The sequence below is a fragment of the Vespula vulgaris genome, chromosome 3 (genome assembly GCF_905475345.1).
Source record: "Vespula vulgaris chromosome 3, iyVesVulg1.1, whole genome shotgun sequence".
Classification (NCBI taxonomy): Eukaryota; Metazoa; Arthropoda; class Insecta; order Hymenoptera; family Vespidae; genus Vespula; species Vespula vulgaris.
In genome coordinates, this window is record NC_066588.1 from 1166522 (window position 1) to 1186968 (window position 20447).

The 20447-nt window shown below is 32.1% G+C and overlaps 2 protein-coding genes across 3 annotated transcripts; both read left to right on the top strand.

The window, feature by feature from the left end:
• Window positions 1-3184: 3184 nt before the first annotated feature.
• On the top strand, window positions 3185-8860 carry LOC127062154 (synaptic vesicle glycoprotein 2B-like). 2 transcript variants are annotated; one of them, XR_007781080.1, is made up of 12 exons: window positions 3185-3363; window positions 3595-3810; window positions 3993-4155; window positions 4260-4381; window positions 4746-4990; window positions 5161-5342; window positions 5747-5939; window positions 6175-6289; window positions 6411-6570; window positions 6724-6851; window positions 6965-7324; window positions 7401-8860. XR_007781080.1 is itself a non-coding variant. In XM_050989897.1 (11 exons), exons 1-11 carry the CDS (start codon window positions 3291-3293, stop codon window positions 7036-7038), a joined length of 1671 nt encoding a protein of 556 aa, XP_050845854.1. In that variant the 5' UTR covers window positions 3185-3290; the 3' UTR covers window positions 7039-8860. The 2 variants fall into 2 exon arrangements, 1 of the variants encoding a protein (XP_050845854.1); XM_050989897.1 differs by having other exon boundaries at window positions 6965-8860.
• Window positions 8861-16214: 7354 nt separating this feature from the next.
• Window positions 16215-20176, top strand: LOC127062802 (uncharacterized). Its single transcript, XM_050991582.1, has 5 exons — window positions 16215-16460; window positions 17226-17585; window positions 18679-19019; window positions 19286-19575; window positions 19693-20176. Exons 1-5 carry the CDS (start codon window positions 16457-16459, stop codon window positions 20138-20140), a joined length of 1443 nt encoding a protein of 480 aa, XP_050847539.1. The 5' UTR covers window positions 16215-16456; the 3' UTR covers window positions 20141-20176.
• The last annotated feature ends 271 nt before the right edge of the window (window positions 20177-20447 follow it).

The window sequence follows — 20447 nt, forward strand, 5'->3', positions numbered from 1 at the left end:
AATCATTGTCTTTAACGAATTTCCTTTCTTCCTTCCTTTCTTTCTTTCTTTCATTTTTATCTTTCTTTCTTTTTTTATCTTTGGCGTACGAGTTTAAAAGCAGGCCATTTGCCACGCAACGGCGAATCCACGTCTGAAAAGCAGGAAACTTTAATTACTCCGGTGAAACGAACTTCTTCTTCGACGTTTCGTCTTGCGATCGTACGACCTTGTAATCTTTTCCATTTCTTTTTTAAACAAAGGTAACCGAGTATATGTCGTCGAATCATAATGATATCGAAAGAATGAAGGAGGATTATCGAAGGAAGCTCTCCAAATCGAATCATTTTTTATTCATGAAGGAAACTGAGCAGAACATAGATCACGATCAATAAATATTTTTTTTATCTCTTGTGCGAAAATATCTTAATAACAATATATATATATATATATATATATATATATATATATATATATATACATATCTCCATTTATTAATTTCTTTTTTCTTTTCCTTCTTTCTTCTTTTATACACGATCGAGAAACAAATTAAGTTTAAATATTGTATTAAATCACGAACGTTCACGGACGAATGCGTTTCTAATGATATTTATCAAAATCATCTATGAAAATAATTAAACGGTTCTTATAATTGCTATTTGATTATATACTACGTGTTTAATTCGGGAACAGAGATGTACGAATTGTAAAAAAAGAAGATAGAAAGAAAGACAACAAACTTGATAATTTATATTTGGTCTATGCAAATGAGTAGTAAAATAATTAATATCTGGATTTTATAATTAATTCCGAAACCATCGGACTCGTCGAAATGAATTTTAGATATCTCTCTTTTTTACGATATTATTATTGATATCATCGTTGATGGAATAATGTCAACTGAAAGACTTGTATTATTATTGCATATGATTAAATAAACAAAATTATAAATAACAATGAATGAAATGTCTTTTTCTTTTTCCTTTTCTCTCTTTTCTTTTTCCAATCACAAACGCGATGAGAAAGGATCGATCGAATTATAACGTTAAAACGCAAAAATTGAATGAACTAAAGATGATACCTATATAAAAAAAAAAAAAAAGAAAAGAAAAGAAAAAAAGCTTCTTTTTTCCTCTTCAAATATCACTAACGCAATAAAAATAAATCGAATAATAGCAATATTAAAAAAGCAAACTTTGAAAAGAAAAAGAATAAAGAGTTTCCTTCTTCGAAGCGTCGAACGTGATAAAAATAGGTATTGATTGGTAAATAAAAGAAAAAATAAATGAAGTAGAAAATTCGAATAAGATGAAGAAAAAGAAACAAAAAAATAGAAAGGATAAGAAAGAAAGAAAGAATACGTCGTACGTAAAGTTCGACAACACTGAAAGTAATTTTACGAGCGATCGACGAATTTTTTTTCATCGAATTCATTATTAACTTTTCATTCTCGTATTGATATAATTCCGATATTTTTTCTTTCTTTTCTTTTTCTTTTGTGGTTTCTTTTTTTTTTTTTATTTTATTTTATTTTATTTTTTTTCGTTAAAAAGATCCGTCGCAAATGAAGTTATCGTTAAGGTCAGGGTAAACGCGACATTACCTGCATCGGCGAACACGCTTATTACAACAAAGAAACAAACAACATGGTGGGGATGAAAAACGCATGAAGCGTGACAAATTCGAACGAAATTCAACGATACGACAAGGTCGTGATGATTTCGACGAAGAGAGAGAGAGAGAGAAAGAGAGAGAGGGAGGGAGACCTCCCCCCTAACGAAAAACTACGACTAATAAATTACTTCCACACTCGTGACAACTACGCGTGTGGTCTTTTCACAAATTAACGTTTAATTGATTTACAGGATGAAAACGTTGGAAATTCACACGATATAATTCAACTTTTTTAATACGCTTTTCAAATGAACTTATAATTCAAATGATCTATGACACCGTGATCTATGCGATCTTTATCATTTTACGACTAGGATACATAAATCTATATATCTATTTATATGAGGAATATACAAATGCAAATAAAATCGTAATCGATTATTTTTCGAAGGTTCATCTTCGAAAACGATTTTTGTTATTTTTCAAACTATTTATATTTATCGAATATTCGATAATAATGATTATGAAATGTAATAAAATAAAATGAATAAATAATTGAATTCGTTTAATCGATACATCGATAGGTTTTCTGTCGCGTTAACTTTTTCTTTCTTCTTTTTTATATCTAATTGTTTTTTTTTTCTTTTTTCGATATATACACATATTTTCTATATTTATGTTAAAATAGAACAATTTTGAGACACGTTTGATCGATCAATTTTGAAGCTATTCACCTATTAACGTTTCAATAGATATTTTTTCTATCTACTGTCTTATATATTATACTTATTTCTTTTTTCGTCTATCGGGCAACGAATATCTCGATAAATATGTAAGTGCTGTCTCTCTCTCTCTTTCGTTTCTCAGCTCACTTGTTATACAACACGGTTTTAATTAATTTATTAAAATGAGTTTGAGATTAACAAGCAATTGTATAAATACGTGTAATGTGTGTGACGTTGTCAATACATCCCGATCGATAAACAATATATTTAAAACACAGAAAAAGAGAGAGAGAGAGAGAGAGAGAGAGAGAGAGAAGCAAAAGGAAAAAAGAGAAAGAAAGAAAAATTATACACGAATAAAATATTTAACCTTAAACAAAAAAAAAAAAAAGAAAAGAAAGAAAAAAAAAAGACAGACAAGGAAGAGAAACAAAAAGAAAAATAAAAGAAACGTGTCCCGTCATAAACGCGAAGCACGTTCTTGTTCTTTCTCTTCTTTTTTTTTTCTTTCTTTCTTGCCTATACTTCCTGAACCATTTAGCGAATTCTCGCGTGATCGATGATGAATCCAATGATATATATTTCAGATTTCTCTCTTGAACTCAAAAACATTTGTCAAGTTTGTTCAAGTGATAATATTGTTTGCCTATTAATAACGATCAGGTGGTATCCGTGGAAAAAATGTACAGAAAGAGAGAGAAAGAGAAGGAGAGAGAGAGAGAGAGAGAGAGAGAGAGAAAGATAGAGAAAAAGAGAGAGAGAGAGAGAGAGAGAGAGAGAAACAGAAACAGAGAAAGAGAGACGAAAAGAGAGAGAGAAAGAGAGAGAGAGAGAGAGGAAAGGTGCTCTTTAATGAAAACCTCCGTTTCGTCGTTCATTTCTCAGTTAGCTTCTCGACGATCTATTTTGTTTCCGCATGTGAAACAATATCGTGATCTACAATAAGAAATTCATTCTTAAGATCCTTCGAAGATGTCACCTAACAGTACGATAAACGCCGTAGATATGAGCGAGAAAAAGAGCGTAGACGATCGTAATCATTCATGTAAGTTTAAACACGACGATGATATTCGTTCTTTGTTTTAATTTTTTCTTTTCCTTTGCTGCTTTTTTTTTCTTTCTTTCTTTCTTTTTTTCTTCGATTTTTTGTTTCATCTTCGCAACGAATATTATTTAGATGTAATAATGAAATTAATGTTTATTTCAAAATCTTTATATACTTAATATCTAAATCTTATATCTTTTAATAATTCTTAAATTAATTTTTCTTTCTAAGGTGTACAAAGTACCAAATCGCCAGCCGATTTCGAGACCGCCGTCTCCGCGACCGGATATGGCAAATTTCATATTTTATTATATCTAGCTTTAATACCAGCTTCTTGGGCATCGAGTTTCGATACCGGCAATATATCTCTCATTCTTCCTGCCGCCGAATGCGATTTGCAATTGAAGCTTATTCACAAGGGAATTTTAAACGCCGTAGTTTACATCGGTAAGGATTTCAATGGACGGTGGAAGGGAAAGAAAGGAAAAATAAAAAAAGGATTAAAAAAAACAGAAAGACACGAAAAACATGTCTTTCTTTTTTCCTTTCTTCTTTGAAATTTGTCGAATTTGTTCGTGTAAAAAAAAAAAGAAAGAAAAACAAGTGTTTTAACGTTAATAATAATTTAGGTATGGTATCGAGCGCATTGGTATGGGGATATCTCGCAGACGTGAAAGGTAGAAAATCGATTTTAATTTATGGTTTTCTGGCCGATGGAATTTGTAACGTGTTGTCAGGATTTTCTCAAAATTTTGGAACTCTCCTCTTCTTTAAATTTCTCAGTGGATTGATGTAAGTTGAAAAGATAATAATAAAGACGTATGAAGTTTTATCGTTTTTCCTTTTTCGCACGATATTCATTCGTGAGAATTTCATTCGCTCGTTTTTGATTTTAGAATCAGCGGCCCTTACGCCGGAACGATGTCTTATATTGCTGAGTTTTATGGTGCCAAAGTCAGATCGAGAATCACTCTTATTATCGGCTTCACTGTTACGACTGGATGCGTTGTAAATTCAGGTAAATTTAATCGTAACTTAATAACTTATTTAATCGTAATCAAAGGGAAAAAATGTATACATAGATGCATCACACACAGACACACACATATATGTATATATGTATATATTGTGTGTCTGTGTATGATATATCTATGTGTACATTTTTTATATTAAATATAAATATATATTTAATATATACATATATATTAATTATATTTATTAAATTATCACGCCAGGAATTATATTATCCGTATCGATAATTTCAACGATATGTTTATATATCTGTTATATTTAGATATAACAAATATATAAATATATCTAAACGATATATTTATATATCTACATATTTCAACATGTATCTATATATATATATTTTTTTGTAGGTCTTGCTTGGTTGGTGGTACCACAAGATTGGTCTATCGAACTTTGGGACGGTTACTTCAAATACAATTCTTGGAGAATATTTTTATCATTGTGCGGTGTCCCGACGTTGTTCGGTGTCTTTCTTTTATCATTTTTTCCGGAGAGTCCGAAGTTTCTTATGAGTCAAGGACGTAAGGAGGAAGCTTTGAAGGTTTTCCAACAAATTTATAGAATCAACACTGGCAGACCAGAGAAAGATTATCCCGTAAATATTCTAACATCGTGTTATAAATCTATCGTTTTTTTTTTTTTTACCTTTCATTATTCATTTCTTTATTATGTAATTATGAAAATTTCATATTTCATCCGTACGATGAAGTCACAAATATGATTTCTGATTTTTCATTCTTAATTTTTCATTTTTGTTATATCTAGATAAACGAATTGGCCGACGAGTTCGAAGTAAAAAATTCTACGGAGAATTCTACGGGAGATACGATCGTTACGCATAAGAAATCATTCAAAAGTGGTTTACTTCAAATGAAACCTATTTTCTTTAGACCACATATATTCCGATTGAGTTTGATCCTGACTTTACAATTTTGCAGCATGCTCGCGTAAGTTGTTTGCAGAAATTTAGACCTACTGTCTAACGTAGTTAAATCTTCATACAAATATGCAATATTGTCGTATCGGATATAAAATCAAAGAGGAAGAGAGAGACTGATAGACGGGAAAAAAAGAAAGAGAGAGAGAGAGAGAGAGAGAGAGGGAGAGAGAATAATCACTAATAAATAGATATTAAATTCAACAAACAAATACATATTAATTTACGATCTAATTGTATATCATGAATGAATTTTCCATTTCAAAATTTTTTCCTTCCTGGATCATAAAAAACTTCTCTTCGTCTGTGTCTCTATCTCTACTTCTGACAATTAGTAACTATTTTATCTTAATAAACCGTTTATCTCTTTATCTCTTTCTGATAACATTCCTCCTATTTTTTTTTTGTTTACAGTCTCAACACGATTCGATTATGGCAGCCGCAACTTTTCGCTATATTGCAGGACTTCAATCCGATCGATTTCAATATCACCGATCACGACCCAGCATTTTGTGAGATATTGGACGCTGTCACTTATCAATCCGCACAATCTCTACAAAATATGGATTTAAGTGGCGATATTATCGAAGTGGTCAATTGTTCGAAAGTAAGTTAATTGGAATTAATTAATCGGAAAAGGAGTCTTAAGAGAAAAAAAAAAAAAAGAAATTAATGAACAAGTAAACGAACAAGTAATCGTATCTCTTAATTTTTTAAAGTTAATCTTAATTTTTAAATTAATCGGAAAAGGAGTCTTAAGAGAGAAAAAAAGAAAATTAATAAACAAACAAAGTAATCGTTTCTTTTAATCTTTGTTTTTTTTTTTTTTTTTTTAATTTCAGATCGTGATATCCGAAAACATGTATATAGATTCGACGATAGTTTCCATCGCAGCGATAGTTTTCCTCTTCATAGCAAGCATGTTCGTGACTTTGTTGGGTCACAAAAATCTTTTATGTGAGTAGTTAAAAAATATTACAAAGAAAAGAAAGAAACAAATAAATAAATTCTAGTTCCATTAAAACAAAAGCAAAAAAAAAAGGGGGGAACAAAATTAATTTCTTTCGATTGTATACAGACATTTGTTACACGGTGTGCATTTCATCATTGGTAACAATGACTTGGTCAACGAGTTACATGTTGACATTGGTATTGACCTGCCTCTTCGTCGGTATAATGATGACAACATTGAACATTGTAATAGGGGCCACTGTGCTCTTATTCCCAACTTCATTAAGGTACCATTTATTGTATTTTTATATTATTGTATCTTTGTTATTTTTTTTTTCCGAACGAAAGAGAACGAGTAACAGACCGATTAAATTTCCTTGCTCGTTTTTTTCTTTTTCAATTTTATTCTTTCGTTTTTTTTTTTTTTTTTTTTTTAATAGAACCATGGCAGTGAGTTTGGTAATGATGACAGGAAGATCTGGATCTCTGATCGGCAATGTCGTGTTTCCGGTGTTGCTCGAGTACGGATGCATAGCTCCGATCATGACGATAGCTTGCTTTCCCCTACGTAAGTATTCATTTTCTCGTTATAAGACCGAATATTTTTTCGTACAAATTCAAACAAAGATCTCCATATAATTAATTATCATTATCTTCATCTATCTCCTTCTCTCCTTTCAGTTGGTATCATATTAGCATTTTTCATACCGAACAATAAGAATAAAAGCGACAAGAACGTCGAGTCCGGATCGTAAGTTGCGACGATTGGGATAAAAAATAAAGGAAGATAAAAGAGAGGAATAAATTACAAAAAGAAAAACAAAAAAAAAAAAAAAACAAAAAAAAAGAAAGAAATAAACAAACAACTGAAAAAAGCAAAGGAGAAACAAATCGCCAAATCATCGAAACGATCGAAAGGGATTTGTCTTGCCAATCGTAACGAGCAATAAAATCAATACGATTAAGATGAAAGTGATCGAAGAAAACTGTGAACAGTTAAAAACTCGAACGAGGTCCGTACGAGAGGACGAACGATATTAAGTTGAGAATGGATTTTTTTTTTTTTGATTGGCGATCGACGAGCGTAGTATTTTTTTTTTTTTTTTATTCGTATTAGAAGCGAGTCGAGACTCAGGATCGAACAGAGGAATACGAATGGACACAATGAGGAGATTGAGAGCAGAGAGTGCAACACGTACGAACGGAGGCCTTGGGTTTCACTTTCGACACATCCTGGAGAGCCCTCCAGCCTTCACCCACATGCTCGCTCTCCTCTATCCTTTTTCTACACCTTCTTCTTCTTCTTCTTCTTCTTCTTTTTCTTTTTCTTTTTCTTTTTATTCATCGTCTTCTTCTACTGTTTCTTTTTCTTATTCTTATTCTTCTTATTTCGTTTATTAATCGTCTTTTTATTCTTACTCTTTTTATTCCTTTTATCAATCTTTTTGTTCTTGTCATTCTTCTTATTTTTTGTATTAATCGTCTCCTTCTTCTCTCTCTCTCTCTCTCTCTCTTTTTTTATTTCTCGTCTTTTTCAACCTGTTTTATTTCTTCTTCTTATTCTTCTTACATTTTTTATTAATCGTCTTTTTTCTTCTTACTCTTCCTATTCTTTTTATTATTATTTTTTTTTATTAATAGTCTTCTTCTTTTCCTTCCTCTTCTTCATCGTCATCCTATATCCTCTTTGGAATCGCAAGTAAACATTTTTCTAATTCCAATTGGAACTCGCTATACTCGCTTGTATATAAATGATCGGCCAAAATGTTCCTAAGTAACATTATAAAAATTAATTGCTATTTTTTCTTTTTTTTTTTTTTTTTTTTTTTGACTATAAAATCATGTACCTAGGAACTTTTGGAAGTTCCTTTTTTATGTATATATATGTATGTATATGAGATATATATTATATACGAGATAGACGTAAGTTACATATTATAAGTATATTAGATTATCTTTAGAAATCGATTAAGAAACGTTTGAAAAGCGAATATGAATGTATAGAGGTTACATTTTTCTAGAAATTTATAGAGAGATAGTAATTACGTGTTTATATATATATATATATATATATATATATATATATATATATATATATATATATTATATACGATCGCTCGGTCGATTATCTAATTCATCGAAATCGTATTATAATCGATTAGAGAGAAAGATCGATTCGAAAAAAACGAGAAAAACAATTTTCCGATCCATGGATTGGATAGATCGTGGTAATTGATGATTAAAAATTTCTAGTCAAAGTATATCGTATCGATTCCCTTCTTCCCACTCTACCCCCCTTATATACGGCCCGCCCATCCGACTCACTCTACCACCCATGCGAAATTATACTTTACGAGACAGTTTTTTGATCTCTTCTACGTTCTAATCGTTTCCTAGAAATTGTAATTAAGTAGACATCACGGATGAAATAATAATTCTATTATTATGATAGATAACTACTATTCGTTCTTTCGTTCGTTCGTTCGCATGTATAGTGATTAGGATAAATTAATTAAAAAAGAAAAAATAAAAGAGTAATAATAATAAGACAAAGGAAAATATTTGTGTTACATCCAATCATCGTTTTTCTTTCTTTAATATCCCCATAGATATTGTATATACACAGATATACATAAATACATAAATATATATATATATATATATATATATATATATATATATATATACAGGGTAGATCGATAAGTTTCTGAGTTATATTAGAAATCAATAACTCTTCTTTCGAAAGTTTCGAGGTTTATAATCAGGCATGCCAGTTTTACGATTTAAGCTTGTAGTTTTACGATCTGAAAAAGGAAAAGAAAAAAAACGAAAGGAATTAGCTCAAAAAACTTTGGAAAAGATTAAGATGATTTTTAAATATCTCCGAGCAATTTTTGGTCACCACTCTGTATATATATATATATATATATATATATATATATATAATATATATATATATAAATAGGCATATACTCACGTGTAATATCCATTTTAGCGTATATAATAAACGAGTTTCTAATTCGATCTCCCGGTGTAGAATAACTTCGGTCCCATTATAAACGCATCGAAAGGCGCAAAATCGTTAGATAAACGGGTGATCATCGTAGAGAAGGCAACGAACCGATTGAAAGGAACGGAAGTGGCAGATGCTTGCTCGATGAGAAAGGTTTTCACAGGAGGAGCATCGAGATAACAGTAACGTCTCGATAAAGATAGTAACTCTCTTTCTGTCTTTCTATCTATCTCTCTTTATCTTCCATTTCTTCCTCTTTCTCTCTCTCTCTTTCTTGGCATTGACTTACCCACGCGTATTTCGTCTTTTCTTTGGTATACAATTAAGTAGATAGAAGAGATGAAAAGAGAGATAGAGAGAAAGAGAGAGAAAGAGATGATCGGACAGAAAAGCATCCGTGAAATCGCGATATGACGATTACTACGTCCATAAAGAATCATTAGATCGTTGGAAGAAGTAGTGGGGAGGTGTCTCTCACGAGATCCGATCTCATCTTCCCTTTGTCTTCTTTTTTCTTTCTGTTTTTTAAAATAATTTTTTGTTATTTTTTTTTTTTTCGTAATTTACAAGCCTGTTAGATACGTATATGTCTGTGTATATGCGCCTGTGCGGATAATATAAAAGAATCCTTTAATTCATTCGTCCTCGACGTTCGATCAATGAAACGAACATGACATTATTCTTGTCAAGTTTTCTGAACTAAATATTTTTATCTACGATATAAATAAATATTTAAGCGTGTACGTATCTATCAAAGATATTATCTTATCGATAATAGACATTAGTGAGAATTTTATTATCCTACGTGATAACGATTATTATCGAGATGTTATTAAATTTTAAAATGAAAATTAACATTTTCAGAATGATAATGATAAGAGAAAAGGCGGGTTTTTCAATTTTTTCTTCTCTCTTTTTTCTTTTTCTTTTTTTTTTTTTGCTTTCTTTAATTCTCTCTCCGACATTTAACAAAATACAAATACCGTGATATTATCGAGTCGATTGTCGACGATCGATTAATTTATCGACGATAAAATGTTAATAAAATTGTATGATAAAATTAACGACAAAATTAAGACAAAAAAGGATACGCTTTTCTTTTTTTTTTTTTTACATTTGCTCTCGGAAATTATTTAAAAATAAGAAATAAAAAAGAAGTAATAACAATCATTCACATCTAAATCGATAAGCGTGAGAAAAGAAGAGATCTGGTCTTTCGAGTTATTCCTCGAATTAAATTAACCAGAGTCAGCTAAAGTTAGAATCGACGAGAGAGTCGAGGTCGATTCGAATCATCGAGCGAACTATTGTTTTGTATTCTTATTCCGTCTTTATTCTATCTTTATTTTCCCTCTCTCTCTCTTTTTTTTTTCTTTCAATTCAAATGAGGAAACAAGAATAGGAAGTTAGTTTTTGATATTAATTAACTTCGCTATTTCTTTCTCCCCCTTTTTGTTCTCTTTCACTTTACTTTATTTTTTGCCTTTTATCTTCTATCTTTTATCTCTCACCTCTTATCTTTGTTTAATAGTAAAAATCGAACCGTTGAATTCGTCACGGAGGATGATCGATTTTACAAAGGTATGCTTTTGTTTTCTTCTCATTTTTATTTTTATTCTTATTCTTATTCTTATTCTTATTCTTATTCCTATTATTCATCGTTAATGAGTCGAGGAACGTTCGAGGTCAGTGACAAAAGTCGTTGCGGTTGCAGCCGTTCTCCTGTAATCTCGGAGGCTGCTTCTCCGAGTGTCGGTGGATGACCGCTCCTCTTCTTTCCTCTTTCCTCTTTCCTCTTTCCTCTTTCCTCTTTCCTCTTTCCTCCTCCTCCACCTCCACTTCCACCTCCTCCTCCTCCTATGATTCTTCACTACTACATCCTCTCACGAACGGATGAGTCACTTTCAACGTGCTTCATCGCTCCCTTCAGATACGTCCGCCTATTAACCGGATGGTGTACTGTGACGTAAAGAGCCATAATTATCGAAAGTAACGAACTGTCTCTTTCTTTGGATTTATTTTTAAATTGATCTTCTTTTCTCATATTTACTTATTTACATCTGAAAGGACTCCATTGTTTCTTCTCTTCTTTTCTCTCTCTCTCTCTCTCTCTCTTTTTTTTTATATATATATAACGATCTTTTTGTTTAAACGAAATTGTTCCGCAAATATATGTTTTTTAAAGTCTCTCTCTCTCTTGCATTCGTTCGCATCTGAAAGGACTCCATTTTTGTTGTTCTATCTCTCTTTCTTTTTCTCTTTCTTTATCCATCTCTCTCTTACACGAAACTTATTATTATCGATACTAAAGCAACGAATACGGGCGTTAATTTTTTCCTTTGAAGAAAACTTTTCTTCTAGATATATATTTTTTCTTAAATTTCTCTCTCTCTCTCTCTCTCTCTCTCTCTCTCTCTCTCTTGCACTCCTTCACATCCGAAAGGACTCCATTTTTTTCTCTACCTCTCTCTTTCCCTCTTATCATTACCGATATTACAATAAAACGATAAATTAACAAACATCTCCCTTTAACAAAGATATCAAGGACTCATTAACGATCTCTACCGTTCTAAATCTTTCGAAACAATCTCACAAATTTCAATCGAATTAATGCAAGGTCGTTGTTACTTAAGGGTACCTTTGAAAACTCGAATAAAAGAGAGTTGGAAAGAGAAAGAAAAGAAAAAAACAAAAGAAACAAAGAGAAAAAAAGAAACAGGTGTGTCCTGTCCTTGTGCGAAGTTGTTATCACGCTCGAGGGAGTACGCGTTATAGAAGCTAGACGAATAATTTTTAAGATTGATCACGAAACAAAAAAAAACGAAGGAGATGAAGATGAGGAAGACGAAAACGAAGAAAACGAAGAAGAAGAAGAAGAAGAAAAAGAAGATCGAAATGTTGGGTGGATTGTTAATGATAAACGCGCAATCGGTTGCATGCAAAAAGTAACGGCAGTCGATGAAGTCACGGACCATGACGTAAATTAATTCTTTCTTCTCTTTCTCTTTTTCTCTCTCTTTCTCACTTATAGTTAGAACGATCAACTATCTCGCTTCCAAACTGTCTCACGGCCTCGATGATCCGTCGCTGTGTCTTTAGATTCAATGAACCGACTAAAACACAATGGCACTGACGTCAACGACATTTTCATTCAATCAAAAAATTTCCGATTTAGTTACTTTGTAATAGCAAATTACTTATAGCGAGAGAAAGAGAGAGAGAGAGAGAGAGAGAGAGAGAGAGAGAGAGAGAGAGAGAGAGAGAGAGAGAGATGGAGATAAAGATAAAGATAGAGAGAGACTTATGAACATTTATAATTAACAAGTTAACGTTTTAATTAGCGTGATACTGGTTTACATACACATATATACTTGTGTTTGGTAAGATCTCGTATACGCATACATAATAGATCACTCGACGATCTTTATCGTTTGCTCTAAAAGCTGATTGTACTTTTTCTTCTTTTTCTTTTTTTTTTTCGTTTTATTCTTTATTTCTCATTTTTGTTTTCTTTATCTTTTTTTTCTTTCTTTTTTACTTTGTACGTTGCGAAATGATTTAGTAACGGAAACGAGCCGCAACACATGGGGGAACGCGTGTTTTCTTATAGTTACATGCTTACTTACATACGTACGTATGTGTGTATGTATGGTATAACACGATTGTTACAAATTCACGTTAATCATTATAATTGATTAATTATAGTTTGATGTTAATCTTCAAAATATCGTGTACGAGTCTGACTTATTTATCTGTTATTAGTTGTACGACGAACGTATATATCGAGTTTCATTAAGAAATCAAGAAAATAAACGATTCGTTTCAAAGGATTATATCAATTATTTAGAGGAGAAGAAAAAATCTAATTGCTAATACGTTGTTGATTGCGAAAAGAGAAAAAAGAAGAAAAAGATATCTCGAAAAGTTTATGTCTATTCGATCGTTCGAGTAAATAATGATGTTAAGCTCTGATGCAGATTTACTCGGGTACATATGTAAATAAGTAAATACGTCCGTCTGTATGCAAAACGTTCAGGATTTATGAATGAATTATGAAATATGACGTCAAACTTTATCACTTTATCCCTCGTTGCATTACGTAGACGCTTGTCTATGGCACGTATATATTTACACGATACTTACACGGTGGGTGAAAAGTTCTTGAAACGATCTTTATAAATCGATTAATCTCCCCTTTTCGAAACTTCTATCGACTAATTTTTTCCTCTTTTATCCTTTTGCGTAGATCGTACGAAATTAACTATTTCGCGAATCTCTTTTTGCGATGTAAAAAGAAAAAAAAAAAAAGAAAAGAGATACGAGCTTAAAAGAAAAAAATAAAAAAAAAAAGAAATCAGTTTAAAACCAGTCGCTGAAGAGAGTTCGATCGATTTCAATCGATTTTCTTTGCACAAAAATTCCAAAACCATTTGGCAATTGTTCCTTCGAGCCACTATTAAAGTAACTTTTTGATTTACGATCTTTTTGATACTATCATTTTGATAAATATGTAGATAACTACGTACGTACGTATTTTCTCATATATACATACCTATGTATGTCCCCTATGTGATCTATGTTGTGATCGCGTCGTCGAGTACTTTTTCATTTATATATCTGCCTATGTAAATGAGCGTATTATCCGCAAGTATCTACCGCTAGGACCGCTATGCCAGTCCTGGAACCGTGTGAATCCTTGCTCCTTACCGTTCTTACCTCCTTTCTCGCGCCTCTCTCTCTCTCTCTCTCTCTCTCTCTCTTTCTCTTTCTTCTCCAACCTCACTTCACCTCACCTCACCTCACCTCACCTCACCACACCTCACCACACCACACCTCACCACTCTCTTTCTATTTAATCTATCTCCGTCTCCGTCTCAATCTCTTTCTCATAAACTTTCCACGTCGGTTATCCTCTTCATTATCTCATCTTCTTATCGCCTTTTCTTCTTTGGCTTTTTCTTTTTACTCTTTTCCTTCTTCATCTTCTTCATCTTCTTCTTCTTCTTCTTCTTCTTCTTCTTCTTTTTCTTCTTCTTATTGTTATTCTTATTGTTATTGTTATTCTTATTATTATTCTTATTCTTATTCATCTTTCACTTTTTCCTCAAGTAATTCTTCCATTTCCTTCCTCTTTCGCAAACTTGGAAGCTACAGAGAAAGAATTCAAAGCTGTTTTTCGTTTTACCATCTTTTTCTTTTTCTTTTTCTCCACTTCCTCCTATCTCTTTCGTCTTCTCATTTCTAAATAATTTCACAGTTATTTTTGTTATCAGTCTCGTGAGATTATCTACCGTCCATTTCCCTTTTACTCCTTTCTTCTTTTTTTTCTTGTTTTCTTTTTCTTTTTCTTTTTTTTTTCATGTTTCGAGCATACAACGACGACGTGTTCTCTGCTCCATTATAGTGACTTCATGAGAACGGTATTATGGGATTTTAGAGATCTATATAATTCATTAGAAATATATTGAATTATTCGTAATATTGTATACGGCATTATGTAAGCGAAAGAAATCAAATTTCCTCTCTCTTTCTCTCTTTTTTTTCCTTATTAATTAAACATTCCAATTAATTATGTTCTAGCTTTTCTGAGGAATACAAGTTGACGATACGTCGATTAGAAATTTAATAAAATATTGTAAATGTTACGTGTCATTAGATAAACAAAAAAAAATACGTACGTACGTAATTATGTCAAATTAAAAATTAGATTAGACATTTTATAAAATATTGATTACCTAAATTTCATCATTACGTAACGAATAAAATTTTAAATAAAAATAAAAATAAAAACTTTTATTAAAAAAAAAAGTTTTTAATAAAATTCTCTCTCTCTCTCTCTCTCTCTTTCTCTCTCATTGATTATACGTGACGATCGATAGAGATCTAATAACAACGAAGACTAAACTCCGAACGTGTCTACTATCGATCATTCATTCATTCCGATGAGTGAGAGCAAACAATTTCATGTCGTTAACAAATCAGACGTAAAAATAGGTTAGTGATATTATTATTATAATGTTTTAAAAACGTCTTATTATCCTGGTGTCACTCGGATTCAATTCTTTCAGAAGACGTTTAGGAGGAAGCAGAAACGTTAGAAAGAAAATTGAGAAAAGTCCGAGTTCGCGAACTCTAGCTCAACCGTTCATTCGCGAGGCTAAGTCCAAAGGCAGTGGACCGCTTCTATTTTTTTTTTTTTTTCTATCTTTTTATCTTTCTTTCTGTCTGTCTGTCTTTCCTTCTTTCTTTCTTTCTCTCTTCAGTTCTTCCTTCGTTTCTTGTTTTATTTATTTATTTTTTTTTAACCTTTTTATACCCATATTTTTACCTTTTCTATCCCATGACATCGTGTGTCATGAAGTAGCTATACTTCTCTTTCTCTCTATCTCTATCTCGCGTGACGGCGCGTACCAATCCGACAGCTGTCCATGTCAAATCCGTAGCGCATCACCAACTAGCTAAAGAGTGAGAGAGAGAGAGAGAAAGAGAGAGAGAGAGAGAGAGAGAAAGAGACAGAGAAAGACAGAGAGAGAGAGAGAGAGAGAGAGAGAGAGAGAGAGTAACCAACGTCTCAATATTCGGTGGGACAAGGACAGAACTAAGTTACGCGCGACGTCAGCGAAATTGAAAATTGCACTCTCAGGTCGAGAATCCTTTTCGGTCATTAAGCCACTTCCTTCTCCTTCTCTTCCTTCTCCTCCTCCTCCTCCTCCTCCTCTTCTTCTTCTTCTTCTTCGTCCTCTCTTTCATCGTCTTCTTCGTCATCTTCATCTTACTTATCTACTAGCTCACTTTTCTTTTGTCTTATGTACTTTTGTCGGCATTTGTCCTGTAACAAAACGAAAGGGTTACTTCCAAAGTGGGTGGGCTTAGGTCGAACGAAAGGATAAAAGGAAAGAAGAGCGAAACAAGAAAAAAAGATAATCATTTTGATTCCTTTTGTCCACCAATACACGTCGACGTCGACGTCGACGTCGTCGTCGTCCTCCTCGTAGTCGTCGTCGTAGTCGTCGTCCTCACCGTCGTCACTGTTGTCCTCTTCGTCTCCAATCTTTTGTCTCGCTTCGACGACTCCGATGACCCTGGATGGTCCGTCCATTCGAAGGTGAAAACATTTCTGGGATCGTAGCAGTGAGAAACATCGACTCTCTACTTGGGTGATGGGTAAGTCCTTGAGACAGTTTTAGCTTCTGCTTCTTCTACTTGTTCTTCTACTTCTACTTCTTATACTTCTTCTTTTACTTCTTCTTCTTTTTCTTCTTTGTGCGGTTTTTTCTTCTTTTTTCTTCTTTTCTTCTTTTTTCTTCTTTTCTTCTTTCTCTCTCTCTCTTTTGCTCGTTTGCAACAGATTTGTATTCGGAGATCGACGATTTAAATAGGAACGAAAATCCGTCGTATATCTTTGATCGATAGATCGTTAATGATTTCATTAATATTCCCTGTGGGAAAATCCACTTGAGATTGTTGTTATTTATTTATTTTTTGGTTTACATCCGATAAGAATAGCCATCTTCGTTTTGAATCTGACCGAAATACAGTAGTTCCTTTTAATATAGAGTACATAACGATTGTAATTACAATTTTTCTATTTCTTCTTTTTTTAAGTCCGACAAACATATAGCATTCTTTTTCAATCTTACAAGAACAGTAATTTTTAAGCTAGTAAAAATAACAGTGTCTCTTTTCGTTATAAATCTGACAGAGAAATAATTTTTTTTGTCAATCTCACAACGATACAATAATTAATCGTTCGTCCTTATTAAATTTGTTTTAAATCCAGAAAACAAAAAAATTCTCTTTTCCTTTGTTCTTTCTTTCCTTGTTAATTTAACAAAGACACTAATATTTCTTTTTTGTTTTCTCAATCGATTCGAATCCTCGATTTACCTAGTCGATTTATTTACTACAATTATTGTGCTTTCCTTTCAGGAGACAGAAAATCGAGGGAGAAGATCGATTGCCCGAGGAGTAACAAGGAGAATTTCGAAGAGGATCGAGTACTATCGCCTATCGAGGAGGAATCGGAATCCTCGACAGAACAGTTGGCTGATTATACTACGAACGATCCCGAGGACGATTCTTTTTATCAAACGACGCATTTCCGATACAAGGATTGCCGAAGTGGTTTCCCGAAGAATTACGATCGAAAACGACAGGACGACTTGTCCTTTCGTTCGAACGTGCCGAACAATGTAAAGAATTCGTCCTCTGGGGAAAGTACTTCTGGTGACGAACGAAATACTGCTTCGGGCAATTGTTGCTTTCAAATGTGCGATCGATCGAAATTAGGTAATGTTTTTAGTCTTTTTGAAGATATTAAAATTGAACTTTTGTTTCATTTTTATTGTTTTATTTTTTCTTTCTTTTCTTTCTTCTTTTCTTTTTTCATCAAATATTATTTCAAATATAAATTTCTATACTAACAGAATAATGAGTCATATCATAATTTTCTTTTTGACATTGAAATTTATCTTCGCGATATTAATGTGCTTGTTTGTTTTCTTTTGCTTCGTTTTTATTCTCTTATTTATCATTTCTTTTCTTTCTCTCTTTGTTTTTTCATCAAATATTATTTTAAATATAAATTTCTACACTAACAGAATAATAATGAGTGATATTATAATTTTCCTTTTGACATTGAAATTTATCATCGCGATATTTATGTGCTTGTTTGCTTTCTTTTGCTTCGTTTTTATTCTTTTATTTTTCATTTCTTTTCTTTCTCTCTTTGTTTTTTCATCAAATATTATTTTAAATATAAATTTCTACACTAACAGAATAATAATGAGTGATATTATAATTTTCCTTTTGACATTGAAATTTATCTTCGCGATATTTATGTGCTTGTTTGCTTTCTTTTGCTTCGTTTTTATTCTTTTATTTTTTATTTCTTTTCTTTCTTCTTTTGTTTTTTCATCAAATACTATTTCAAACATAAATTTCTATACCAACGGAATAATGAGTGATATTATGATGCAAGAAATGTTCTTATAATTTTCTCATATAAATTTTGACAAAACGAGAGAGAAATAAGAAGTATTGACGTGAAGTTAACATAGATCTTATTCTCGAAATAGCGTTAGATAAATTTTAAGAGTTAATATCGATATTATTCTGTTAGTACAGAAAGCAGAAATAAATTCCCGAGAGATATTATTATATCATAAACAATATACCAATATGACAATTTAGATATTATTTAATTAATATTGTATAATACGTCTATGTTGTTTAATTAAAACGTCAATTATCTCTCAAACTTCGAAAACGATGTATACAATTAGTCATATTATATCTAAAAAAAAAAAAAAAAATAAAAAAGAAAAAAAGGGAAGAAAAACGATTAGTTTAATAAAACATTGAAAACACTCTCGCGTATTAGAAACGGAAGCATCCGGCGACAATGACGAAGGAGTACATTCGAGTCCACGTGTGGACAACGTGCCGAAGACTTTAAAATGGTTCGAAAATAGATTGTCGCAATGCGAGACGGAAATCGTCGGTTTGAGAAAGCAATTCGGTTTGGAGAAGTTTCAAAATCGACGGTACGCCTTGCAGTGTTACGAGAAGCACGCGCAGACTCAGAACATCCTGAAAAACGATCTACAGGCGTGGAAGAACAACTTAGACGCGAGAATCAAGGCGCAGATCGTCAGATGGCAACTGGATGAGAGGAAGAGGATCAGCGAGGAAATTGCCAAGGTCACTGGCATGTGTTCCCAGGTATATATAAATAAAACCAACTCGGCAAATATAATATTATATTTTTTCGATGTGCGATCGAATAATTTCTTAAACGAGCGCCATTGATGAATATCGACGAGAACATGATTCTGTATTTTTTTTTGTTTTGTTTTTTTTTTTTTTTTTTAATAATTTAATCAACGAATTTCAAAGGAGAATGTTTTTTTTTCTTTCCTTCTTTCGACGTATGGGAAATAAGATACAATTAATATAAAAGATATAAGTAAACGAACGAACGTTCTTAGGAAATAACGAAGACCTTACAAAAGAGTATGAACGAGTGGCAAGAGAAAGATTCTCAAAAGATCACCGAACTGATTCGAAACGAGAGATTACGTCAGGACGTTGAGATGCAAAATACTAGGAAGGTTTATGAAAAGATACAAAAACATTTACAGAATTTGGACAAACGTAATCGAAATTCTTACGTTAATTTTCGTAAGCAAATGAGCGTTTGGGAGGAACGTTTAAAGGACGAAGTTATACGATTGCACGAGAACAGCTTGAAGGAATTTCGACAGCAACCAAAATTTTGGTAAATCGAGATCGTGTCATCTTTTTCTTCCTTTTTTTTTTTTTTTAAGAAAAACGATTAAACATTATTTACAATTTTTCTTTCCTTTTCATTTTCTTTCTATTAATCTCTTCGAAGGCATAGCGATCAAGACGGGATCAAGAACAATTCTTTAAAGTCACCCGTTAGAATGGAATTACCGATGGATCTACAAAGAAGATCGCAGGATCAGGAATACAATTTTATTCCGGAAAACGCATTGGTAAAATATCGTGAGATCAATGCTAAGGACATACGTAGATTGGAACAAAATTTTAAGTCCAAGTTACAAAATCAACGTGACGAGTTCACCAAGCTGTTAACAACGAAGTTCGTTAAACTCTGGGAAGCTTTCGAACAGTTCAAACATAATTTTCAATTCGATCGAAGATATCGAGATTACGATTATGCTAGGATCCACGACGACGAGCCAGAAATTTTTACTTCTTCGGTGATGACCGATCAAGCTGAGGAAGAGGCAGCCGATATCGCCAACAATAATAATCAAGAAGATTGTAGAAAAACAAAGATTTCTGGAAAAAGATGATTTTTTTTTCTTTTTTGGTTTTGATTTATTTAAAAAAAAAAAAAAAAAAAAAGAAAAAAGAAAAAAAAAACAAATATGTATTAATAAATACGCATACACGTTTTTATTCACTGTATTAATCGATTATACGTATGTATATTGAGAAATAAATTTTAATAAATACATTTTATTACTGTATTATACAAATCAAGTGTTTGTCGATCGAGTATATTATTTTTGTTCGATTTATTATAACGATAATAAAAAGGAAAAGGGAAGAGAAGTCAAAAATATCTATCGATAAATCGTATATTATTAAATTGTATAT